This window comes from Fringilla coelebs (genome assembly GCF_963513975.1).
Source record: "Fringilla coelebs genome assembly, chromosome: 10".
NCBI lineage: Eukaryota > Metazoa > Chordata > Aves > Passeriformes > Fringillidae > Fringilla > Fringilla coelebs.
In genome coordinates this window covers 4,566,320-4,578,264 of record NC_140036.1, presented here as the reverse complement: position 1 = coordinate 4,578,264, position 11,945 = coordinate 4,566,320, and the positions used below count along the sequence as shown (strand labels likewise).

At 50.2% G+C, this 11,945-nt stretch overlaps 2 protein-coding genes across 2 annotated transcripts; one reads left to right on the top strand and one right to left on the bottom strand.

Moving 5' to 3' along the window:
* Window positions 1-545: 545 nt before the first annotated feature.
* On the bottom strand, window positions 546-5,563 carry FBXO45 (F-box protein 45). Its single transcript, XM_084212258.1, has 3 exons — window positions 5,239-5,563; window positions 4,643-4,999; window positions 546-3,013 (listed from the first exon to the last, which is right to left on the bottom strand). Exons 1-3 carry the CDS (start codon window positions 5,512-5,514, stop codon window positions 2,828-2,830), a joined length of 819 nt encoding a protein of 272 aa, XP_084068384.1. The 5' UTR covers window positions 5,515-5,563; the 3' UTR covers window positions 546-2,827.
* Window positions 5,564-6,650: 1,087 nt separating this feature from the next.
* WDR53 (WD repeat domain 53) lies at window positions 6,651-11,086 on the top strand. The gene is made up of 2 exons (XM_084211948.1): window positions 6,651-7,142; window positions 9,598-11,086. Exons 1-2 carry the CDS (start codon window positions 6,666-6,668, stop codon window positions 10,183-10,185), a joined length of 1,065 nt encoding a protein of 354 aa, XP_084068074.1. The 5' UTR covers window positions 6,651-6,665; the 3' UTR covers window positions 10,186-11,086.
* The last annotated feature ends 859 nt before the right edge of the window (window positions 11,087-11,945 follow it).

The window sequence follows — 11,945 nt, the reverse complement described above, 5'->3', positions numbered from 1 at the left end:
TTCTTGGCAAACCAGCACAAACCTCTCTGCTCCTGCAGGAGGTGTCAGCCAGGATTTACTGCTTAAAAACAAACTCTTGGTGCAGAGAGTTTGCAAAGTGCCTCAGAGCTCAAACCCACAATACTTCCTAAAAGCACTCTGAAATATTGAACTTCCACAGGGAAAGCAAAGGAAAGAGCAGGAAGCTGAGGGGGAAGGAGACCCCTCGGTGCAGCAGTGAGGACCACACCACCCCAACTCCAACCCAGAGGCCTCCAGCAGGCAGGAATGCCTTTCCCAGAGTCAGGAGTGAGCATCCCTGTTTCAGAGGAGGCAATTTCCTATCACAGCTGTCAGATCCCTGAGTTTCCAAGCCCTCCTTAACCACTCTGTCTTTCCCAGCAGTCACACAGCAGATCACACAGCCCCAACGCCTCTGTCCTCTTGGGGCACCAAACTGCAGCTCGCTTCTTCCCATCTCTGGGATGCTGCAGATGCCATTCCAACAATCCACACTGATAGATCCTTCTGAATGATAGCAGAGTTTATTTTAATATTTTGTACAGCCAGCATTGGTCTCCAGGAATAAGTTATAATCTTACATTAGTGAGTCCACCCAAACCCACCCTTAAGGAATGTTCAACTTTCAGCATTTCTGATTTAGAGGGAAATTATTTAGAGGGTAAGATGCAGTCTGAAGAATGGGAATCAATCTGAATTTGTGATTAAAACTCCTCGGAATTCTCAGGGTTTCCTTGCCTCTAACTGGATCATGGACAACAGCAGAGGTTTCATCTTTCACGACTGCACTGAGGATACATTCATCCTGGGGACTATTTATTTTCCTAAACTGGGCAGGGTTTTGTTTCCTTTATCCCCAACTCTATGCCCCACAGTTCTGCTCTGCAGACACTTTACAGTCCAGTACAATCAATGCCTGTAACAGATTTGTTGGGTACGTGGATGCCCATCCCACATCCTTTATTTGGCTGTTCTCAGCACACCTCAAACACCTCCATTGCTCCCAGCAGCAATGTCTGGTGCAGCAAGAGGAACAGACCTTGATTTGCCTTTCAGCAATGAACACACAGAACAAATAAATACTTTTAAATCCTTTAAATTGTAACAACTTGCACAGTTCCAGGGCAGAACCTGGTGACCTACCTGGCCAAAAACACTCCAAGGCAAAGCCTCACTCACTTCCTTGAGGAACAGGGAAGGGGATGAGCAACAGCCCAAGAGGAATTCCTCTTTCTTCCATGCTCAGAGAATTGCCAGTGTCTGGTACCAAGCAACTCACATTCTCTAGCACAAAACAAAACAAAACAAAAAACCAAACAAAACAAAACAAAAAGCGCAAAAAGAGGTTGTATAAACATTTCCTTTCCCTCTCTGAAAAGCAGCTCTGAAACAGCCCAGGCAGCTCTGGGAGATGCCAACCAGCACAAAACCAGAGTCAGGAGCCAGCCATGGGTGTCACAGCCTTCCTGCCCTGTTAAAGGACCCTCCTAGGGCTCCCTACAGACCTTCCAGCCTCACTACAAAGTGGTTTCACCAGGAATTCCCTCCTCACTACACCTGGCAGCTTCCCAGCCGGCACAGGCCAGCACACAGACACACCTGGGGGGTCTGGACATGGCTTTGAGAAAATCAGTGAAGAGCACAAACACTGAATGTGACCCAGAATCCCCAAAAAGGGCTGGTGAGTTTTACTAGTCCTGGGCAGGTGAATATTGGGGTGCTGGGGGATTTCATTCAGTTAAGAAAGGTTCAGGCAAGCCTTAAAGCTTTATAAAGCCACTGAAGCTGAAAGTAAGGTCTGGATGCAGAAGCCCAATGCTCCTTCCACATTAAGTTGAGACGTCTCACAACAGTGATCAACAAGTGAGAGAATGCTTTGAAAAGGTGACATTTCTGGTGGAGAGGAAGGCAGGCTCAGTGCTCTACTCAGCCTTCCTTCCCCGAGGGAAGCACGAGTTCTGCTGAAAGGAAACTTGTGGGGAAAACATTTTTGTTTCCTACAGAGAACAAACCTGTCACTGAAGCCATGGAAACTTTCACAGGAAACAACCCAAAGCAGCACCGCACTCCACAAGAGCATCCCAAAACACATTACAACAGAACTGCACTGACATGAAGGCTCTACACCTGTCCCAGCTGTGTGCCAGGGAGGGGGGTGATTATTTTTTTTTCCCCTTTAAGAAATTCTGTCCCAGTTAGAATAAAGCAAACCCTTTCTTTTAACTGTTCTTTTCAACGTTTTCTTTATATACAATCCTTAAAATACACTTAAAAATAGCTGCACACGTGTTGTATGGTTATACCAGAGAAGGGCAGTTGCACAGACCGTGCCTCTGAGGACACTAAAAACTGTAAATACCCCCAGCTCTGCTCCAGCCCCCATGCTGGCCCCAAGGAGGGAAGGAGGGAAGGAAGGAAGGAAGGAACAAGCAGTTTGGAAATGGGAGTCTCTCACAAAACACGCCACTTACAAATCCCAGGGAAATTTCCTCAAGCATTTTTGTATCAAGTCCTTTCTTAAATGTTTGAGGTCACACTGCCATTTTAGCAATAAAATCTGCTGCGACATGCATGTGTCAGCTTCCCACTCAACCAACTGCAGCCCTGAGGATTTTTCTGGCCTGGCAGAAAGAGGAAATGTAACACAATTTCTGAAGTACGGCTGGTCCTCCGTTTCCAAACTCCACGTGGTTCCCTCGATGGCTCTTGGACACACACCCACACTTTTTTGTTCTTTTTTTCCTCTAATACACGTTTCCCTCTAACCAACATGCAGATTTCTCCTCCCAAACATCCACATCTCGACGTCCCAACGAAACAATCCATGTCATCCATCCAGAGGCTTTCCCAGGTAGACCAAAGTCACTTCTGTGTTACCATACACAGCAGACACTGCTGGATACAGGCAAACTTTTGGCAGTCCTCTGAAGGCAACTCCCAAGAACTCATAGCCCCTCTCAAATGCTAATGTTTTGTCTTCCATGTCCAGGATAACTCGAATCCTTTCACCTATCTGGAAACAGAGACAGGAGGGAGAGTAAAAATAACAGAGAGAGAGAGTCAGCATGTTCAGATGGAAACACAAATAATGCAAAATGTAACACAGCAGAGAATTTTAAAGCAGGGCTGTCCTGTGTCTCATGACTGATTGCTCTTATGATGGGAATTTCTTAATTTCACCATGATCTGAAGCAGGACAGCCTGCATCCACCACCTGCTTATGATAATAAACATGACCCTTCCCATATGAACCTGTGAGAGCACTGAGAGCAGACACTATGTGCTGTGTGCTTTGGAAATACTGCAGAGCTCTGGAATCTTTGCCATGGGCTCCAAGTTACCTGAACTCTGTGTTCAGCTGCTGCTATTGCTGAGCAGCAACTGCTCTGTGAGGAGCATTTTTAAAGACAATGGGTTAGAGAAAGGCAAGTGCCACCTACAAAAAATCCCAGAATAGATTAATATGCAGGTGCTGTCACTGACAGAGGTGTTTCTTCACCAAAGTAAAAGGAAACCCCTAAATATATATACACACATACAGACACACAAGTGAAACCAGCATTGACCACAGCAGGAGCCTTGGATCCAGGCAGGCCCAGAGCTCCCTGCATTTATCTAGCACACATTATTTCAGATACCAACAAAAGTCCCAGACAACACAACACAAGTCCCACAAGCAGAGCAGGCACCACACAAACTCCTGACTCTTCTCCAGCCAGCCCCAGCACTGGGAATTCCTTCTAGCCAACACTAACACACACATGTGTTTCCTGCAAGCACGTTTTCAATGAGCAGACCACTGCACAGGTCTTAATAAACACAAAATACACCAAAGGGTCACCGATTTGAACTTTCACACAAAATTTAGGAATATCAGATGCAAGGCACTACACAGACCTTCACCCACAAGGGAAACAAAGCCACAGCACTGGGGATTGGAGTGGATTATTTTTAAAGTCCCTTCTAACCCATTCTCTGAATTTGAGATGGAAATAACAATGATCCAGTTTAAGTTGTAACATGAGCCAATCCAGCAGTGAAAAGGCAGTTGTGTGAGGAGGCAGAATGGCAAGGCAAGCACTTCTATAAGGACAAAAAGGTAGGGTGGCCTCTGCTCTTTAACACCCTGAAGGTATCTGAACATCAGATTCCAGATAAGAAATGTCACCCACAGACGGTGGCCAGTGAGCAAAGCAGCAGCAATCAGCACTGCTGCAGGTTTTTGCAGGAAGACTCTCACCTAAGCACTAACTTCAGCTCACCCTGCCACACAACCAAGGGGTAACAAGCCCTCAGACACTCACCTTGCTGTGGGGCAAGTCGCTACTTCAGAAAGCTACAACAGTCTTTCAGGTTTTATTCCAAAAAGCGCCACAATGTCTAAGCAGACAGCCACAGTACAGGTTTCACACTCAGAGTTTTAAGTGTGGGAACAACCCAGGGTCAGGTGCACTGAACACCAGACAGGTGTAGCCTGCACAAGCAGTAAATGAAGGGGGGAAAGGGCTCACAAGGCGGAATCATTTGCCTTCTGCAGGGAAGGCAAAGAGACCTTTGAGAGTCACTTAGGAGCAATTCAGCAGCCAGCCGGGACAGCGAGGGATGGCCAGCACCCCCCCCAGCCCACCCCAAACCCCCTCACCTGGTATTTGGGCGCGTTATTGCACTGGGGGAAGCTGCCGTTCACCTCCCCGTTATGCAGCAAGTTATTGTCCACCAGGTTCCAGCCCCAACTCTGGTCGTCGCTGCCCAGCAGGGCCACGTAGCCCTGGCACTGCATGGCGGCGCGCTTGGTGGCGATGCCGATGACGGCCACGGTGCCCAGCGGGCCCTCCCACCACACCTCCCAGGCGTGCCGGCCCTCGCTGAAGCCGATCTTGGTGCGCGCCCCGTCCGTGCTCTGCGCGATGGGGTTGCGGTGCAGCGTGAAGCCGTTCTTCTTGATGTACACGTTCCTCGAGCAGTCGTTGGTGCTGAAGGCGTGGTGGAAGGCACGGACCTGGGCGAGACAAGGCGGGTGGGGGAGATGGACGGGGCTTGGAGCAGCCTGCTCTAGTGGGAGGCGTCCCTTCCAGCCCAAACCATTGTGGCTCTAGGAGATAAAACCCCGCCGCGCTCCCCAGCCTCCCGCCCCCTTCGTTTCCAATGGCGGGCGGGCCGGAGGGCTGCGGGGGTGTCCCCAAGCGCCGGGGGAGGCGGTGAGGGGGTGTCCCGGCGGGGTGGGGGTCCCGGCCTCACCTTGCCCTTGTAGGTGGGCACGTTGCAGAGGATGTCGGTGCGCAGGGCCTCCTCGGCCAGGCAGCGGGCGGCCAGGCTGCGCCACACCTCGCTGTTCTCGTCGCCGTGCAGGACGCGGTGCCACAGCTTGCAGACCAGCGCGCAGCTCCGCAGCTCCCGCAGCTCCAGGTACGAGAACACTAGCTCCAGCACCCGCCCCGGCAGCCGCCAGCCCGGCCCTCCCCACGACGCCGCGGACGCCCCGGGGCCGGGCCCGGGGCCGGGCCCCGCCGCCATCGCCCCCCGCGCTCCCCTCGCCCGCCCGGTGTCGCCGGGGCCGCCCGAGGCCTCACGGCGCGGGGGCGCGCGGCGCCGCCATCTCGGCCGCGGGCACCGCCCCGCGCGTGCGCGGCGGGCGCGGGGGGCCGGCGAGAGGCGGGGGCGGCGGCGGAGCCGAGCGGAGCCGGGGGCGGCCAGGGGAGCGCGGCGGAGCCGAGGGGAGCTGAGGTGAGAGCTGAGGGCCCCGCGCCTCCCGAGCCCACCGGCACGGCCCCGGCAGCGCCGCGCCCCGCGAGCCGGGCCGGGCCGGGGGGCGGCCGCAGGGCCGGGCCTGCCGGGACGGGGGGCGGTCGGACCGAGCTGCCGCAGGGCCCGGGGGTTGGCGGGGTACGACTCACCTGGGGCCCCCGGGGACCGGCGGCCGCGAATCTGCCCCGATGCGAGCTGCGGGGAAACTATCGGCCTTCTCTGTGGTGTTATTTGATCGCCAAGACCGAAGTTCCTCTGGTGGAATGAATGGGCTCTGGCTGCTCTTTAGATCTGGGTCGGGAAAAATCACATGGAAATCATAACGTGGTAAAAAAAAAACCCACCAAAAGAAGGTAAAACCACCAGAAACAAGCCGTTTGTTGCCCAGTAGTTAAATAAATGCACGGGCCTTAGGGCAGCGAGGCGGGTGCTGGGCTGTCACACAAACCCCATGTGCCTCTCTATTTCCCCGCAGCGTCCCAATCCCTCCAACACTTTTGTCCTACTCTTTTTCGCCCTTCACTTAATTTTCTGCTGATGTGCTCTCCTAAGCAGTGCTGTGAACACACGCTGCTGCGGGCAGTCGCACCGGGGAGGGTTAAGGTTGGTGAGCGCCATGGGTGTGCTCTGAGAGCCAATTAAATATGTTGCAACCTGTTTTAAACTTCTTTTAAAAGGTCTCATTGTATTATTAGGTTGGAAAAGACCAGTCAGCATCGTGGTAGTGCCTGGTGTCGCTGCTGCTTGAGCAAAAGCTCCACTTGGGTACTGAGCTGTCCTGAGCTGTCGAGGTGCCTGTTTTAGCTCGACACTGGAGTTTCAGGATGATCTTCTCGCTTGATGAGTTTCTGCTGTAATGAGACCGGCAACCACCTCAGCTCAGGGCTTGTTTTTGTTTGTTTCAGGGGTGTCCCTGGAACATGGCAGCTAAGTGGAGCGGTGGGCATTCCTCCTCTGTCCTGTGCCTGACCGTGAGCGCGGAAGGGCTGGTGGCCTCGGGCGCGGAGCGGGGCGAGCTGGCTCTCTGGGACGGGGGAGGCTCGCCCGTGGCTCAGCTGCGGCTCCCGCAGGCGGAGGACGTGACCTCGGTGGTGTTCTCCGCCCGCCGGCCCAGCACGCTGTACACGTCCCACGGAGAAACCATCAGCGTGCTGGATGTGCGCTCCCTCCAGGAGCCCCTGCAGCGCTTCCACGTGAACGAGGAGGAGATCAACTGCCTCTCGGTGAACGACACCGACAGCTTCCTGGCCGCGGCCGATGACTCGGGGGCCATCAAGGTTGTGGACTTGGAAAGCAAGAAAGTCAGCCGGTCCTTGAGACACTCCAACATCTGCTCGTCTGTTGCCTTCCGACCTCAGCGGCCTCAAAGCATGGTTTCCTGTGGACTGGACATGCAGGTGATTTGCATACATGTGCACGGTTATTAATGAAGTGAAACAGTAATTACCCACCTGTGTAGTGAGGCACCCACAGACTTTCACCGAGCACGAAGGTGTTCAGCCTGCAGTCACTGGAAAGCTCCCTCATTATTCTGAAGTAGTTTTGGCCCAAAACCAAGTGTTTGGGCTGTTTGTCCCATCAGCAGCTTCTGCCCCTGTTTTTATCTTCATTGACATTTACAATTCAAAAGTGAGTGGGGTGGGGGGAAATCAGAATACAGTGCAAAGCTCACTTGTGCTGTGTTAGCTCTTTGTTGGACTGAGCAAAACCAGCAGCTGTCCCTAGGGATCAGTTGTGGCTGCAGATGAGATGCAGAGGATGGTGAGGAAAAGGCACAGTGCTTGAGGCAGGCAGGTAGAGCAGCACGTTTCCTAGAAGAACGTATCACTGTGAGGACAAGTGATTTGTATAAGTTATCCTTTGTTCTGTTAGCATCTTGGAAGCATGAAATGTTCTTTGCCTTTTAAACTTTTCTGTCCTCATCAGCAGGAAACTTTGTCCTTTGCATTCTGAGAAGAACCATGCTGGGAGTTAAGCCCAGAACAGATATTTTTCAGTAATTTCTTTCCAGTGGTTGAGGTCTGACCACATTCCTGGTTTGGCCCGATATGAAAACTGTCACTTCTCGAAGGTTTCTGTGGTTCCAGTGGTGTCAGGGTGAAGTTTGTGTGACAGGTTTGAGCAGTTTCACCCTGTGTTCTCGAAACCAAAGTACATCTCACACCCATTAGAGCAAATACATGCTGATATTTAGTATAAACTGTATTTTTCTGTGTTAAAGCCATGATGATAGATGCTGTTTGGGGGGAGTAAACACTCAGTCCCTCAGCTGACTTAATTTTGGTCCCTAAAATGCAGATAAGCTTGTGGCTGGAAACTTTTAATCAGAATTGTAAACGTTTATGTACAACTGGGTACAAATGAGCTGATTAATTTTTGTGACTTTTTAGTATTAGCTCCATTTATGGTAGCTCAGCAAGTTGGTTTTTAGGTGAAAGTCAGTATCCCAAAACAGGATTTCATTAGTGTGCTTTTGTACAGTGAAAATAGCATCGTTCTGCATTGAGGCTGCATTTAAGATAGATCATTTCCCAAAGGGGAGCTTAGCTGCAGAACTCCGAAGCCCTGTGCTGCACCATGCCTTTGGAGAAGTTATGAGCTCTACAAAACATGTTCTGGGCTTGTCAAACCTTTGGGAAAGCCATGGCTGATGAGGATTGAAATTCAGGTTGCTGGAGTTCTCTCAGGAGTTTCAATGAAGCAGGGAAAATGCCATGAGGACAGAAAATACTTAGTTTGCAGAAAACTCTTCATCAGTTGATGGATTCATCCGATTGCAGTCCTGTCTCTTATGAAAGCAGGAGTATTTTCTGTAAGCATCACCCAGCCCCTCTGATTTACAGTAAATCAGAGTTGTTGTAGAAGTAGTTTTAGTGCAGCAGCTACAGCAGTAACTGAAACAGGAAAGTGACAGGAAGTATATTTCAGATGTTTTAGTGTGATTTGGATTCCAGGAATGCAGAGCCAGGCTCTTTTGTTAAGTAAATTTAAAGACTCCTGTATTTCTTATTGGCGATTACTACTGAAGGAATATTTTTATTAATAACATATTGAAGCTTAGCTTTATGAAACAGTACACCAGTGCTGCATTAGACTGACTTGTGCTTTTTGATCTGTTGGCCTTGAGAATGCTCAGTGTCAGTTCAGATCCTACAAAAGTCTTGAGAGCATTATTTTTAATTGGCTCAGTATAAATCTGTAGTGCTTGAACTGGTGTACAAGAGACACAGGATTCTTCACTGGGGGCTTGGAGGTGGGGTGGCATTGGAAAAGGAAGTCTAAAAGCACAACTTGCCCCATCTCAGTAGGTAAAGCATGCCCTACTCCATAGCACAAACCAGATCTCCTCACTGGATATAAAATTAAATACAAATATGCCTGTTTAAAAACCACAGCCTCAACTGCTGTTTGCCTTTTGATGTCCCATTTTTCAGACACGTTCATGGAAGTGACTATTATAGGCCAAGTAGCAGAGACAGAAATCCAGAATGATAATGATCTCTGTTCACTGCTAGGGTTTCCCTGTCCCTCCTTCTCAATAATTGATGTGCAGTATGTCATGATTACTACTGCTGCAATGAATGCAAAAGCTTTTAGAGCAGTGTTTGCATCTCTTCCGTGGTCTAAAGGTCTGAGTCATTGACTGCAGAGTGTGGTGGTGGGGCTTTGGAAAGCAGGCCAGAAAGATTTGCTACATTTATTAGGGCAAGTTTAACCACATGCCTTACACCCCTTGGAGTCACACACAGCCTTTGCTCTGCTAGGACAAGAAGCGTGTTTGCTTATTTTACTACTGAAGATCCGATTTGAAGTAAAACACACAATTCATCCTATTGTTTTATTTTTTCCCAGGTGATGCTGTGGAACCTGCAGAAAGTTCGTCCCTTGTGGAGCACGAACCTGCAGCAGTGTGAGATGGAGGAAGAGAGCCCGCAGTCAGCCGGGCAGTTCTTCAACCCGCCGCTCGCACATTCCCTGTCCGTGGCCTCCTGCGGCAACGTCTTCGGCTGCGGCGCTCAGGACGGCAAAGTCCGACTGTTCCGCGTCACCGGGGCCAGGTTTGAGCGTGAGCTGGAGTTCCAGGCTCACAGCTTGGGAGTCTCGCAGGTGCTCTTTATGCCTGAGGGGTACTGGTTGTTATCTGGAGGAAACGATGGGAAAGTTTTGCTCTGGGATGTCAGCAGCAACCTTGGGAAGCAGCAGAAAAGTCCAGCAAAATCTGTGCACAGGAGGAAGGCCCAAGCAGCTGCTTGCAGCAGAAAGGATGGGAAGCTCAACAAAGCGACCTCAAATGAACACCCTGGAGTTGTGCCAAAGCTTAGCATTGAGCACGGAGAGAAGGTGAACTGGCTGTCGTGTGCGGAGATCAAAGGCTCCAGGAGAGTGTTGGTTGCTGACCAGAGCAGCTCTATATCAGCCTATCCATTGCCAGAACCTTAAGGCACCCAGGTGCTTACGGAAGTCTAGGGGATAAAACCACTTCTCAGAGCCAGTTACATCCACTGACAGTGAACTGGACAGTGAACCCCTCTGGGTCCTTGGGAAGGAAAAGGGATTTGCTGTGCACTCATGATGTCCCTGGCCTCGTGCTGGTTTTTTGTGGCTGTTATGCTCACAGCCACTCTCTCTTGCAGGGTTGGCAGCTTGCTGCTTGAATTTAAGTAAAACGGGTCTCTATATTTAGGGGTAACATTAGTTCATGGCTAAGCTGACGTAATTAAGGCTGGAGGAGAAAATTAGTGCTCAGGAGACACCCACAATGCTAAGTGAGGCTGCTGAGCAGCAGCAGGGCTGTCACTGGCTCAGCCCTATGTGGTTTGGGCTGTTGCAGTGCTCTGTGTGGCTTCTCCCATGGGGCTGTGTCCCAGTCGGCTTAAACTGGTCGTGGTGGAATCTGGTCTTCATCACACTCTGTCAGCAGCTGCATAGACTAGAGATGCATCAATTAACAAGTAATCAAATGAGTTTCCCTGTGGTTAGCAACTAAATTTTTTCACTGCAGCAAAAGGAAGAGAAGGGGAACTGCTACACCTGTTTGCTGGGTCAGCTGTGAGTTAGTTGTGTATCCCAGGGAAAAAGAGCTATTACGCTTGTCTTAATAAATGCTTTCTTTCACTGTTCCCTTGTCCTAAGAATCACTCTAATAGTGCCAGCCTCACACAAAATTGTGTCCCAAAGTTTACTGTACCCCCATGACAGGGTGAATACAAAGGGCCAAAGGCACAGCTTCTCCTTACCCAAATACTTCCTGTCTTCCCAAAGCTTTGAAACACAATGAGCAGAACTTGGCTTGCTAGAAATTTCCCTTCATTTGCAAATTGAAGGTAGGAAGACCTAAGTGGAAATGTTACAGCTCTGGGCATGTTCAGTTCATGCTGGATTTCCTGTGAGGTGGGCAAATAATTTTTTAAAAAAGGGGATTTTTCCAGGGCTATCCTTATCCTGTCACAGAACTGAATTGCTAGTGCTGGCTGAGGACCTGCTGCACTGGTGGGAGGTTTGGGTTTGTGCTGCTGTGTTTCACCAACTGGGCTGTTACCAGACCCATATTATGTTGGTAAAACTTCCAGCTCTTTTTTTTTTTTTGCATACCCAGCTCTGGAAAATCATTATCTGGTTGTGCTGCCTCTCTCCAACCTTTATGGAAGAGATTCCAACTGTCTTGGTTTTGCTCAAAGCAGCTCCCTGCAACCAAATACAACTCATTCTCATCCAAATCAGATTTTACCTTCGTACCTTTTTAATTAAAAAAACAAAGGCAATCTGCTTGTACAGCCTTTCTCAGCAGGAGACTTTGGCCCAAGACATGATCTGGTGGGCGCAACAGCAAATCGAAGCCAAAACACAGCAATAAAAAAAAAAAAGCAGGAAATTGTAGTTGCTCCCTTTTGTGTTAGCTGTGAATTAGTTCATCTGTGAAGCCATGGGATCAGTGGGGCAGAGGAAGGGGCTGTGTGGTTCAGTGTGTGATATGTCCATGGACGTGTGTTGGTGCATCCATGACCTATATTTGGATATACAGGCTATAAAAAGCCTTGGAACAAACAACCTCCTGCAGGACTCGGATCCCCTGTCCCTGCTGGTGCTGCCGGCTGCAGGAGAGAGGAGCGAGCCCACTCCAGCTTTTCTTCCTTCTCTTGGTGTTCTCCAGGAAGATGGCGAAAGGCAGCATCTCCCTGCGCTCCCTGAACGAGACACTG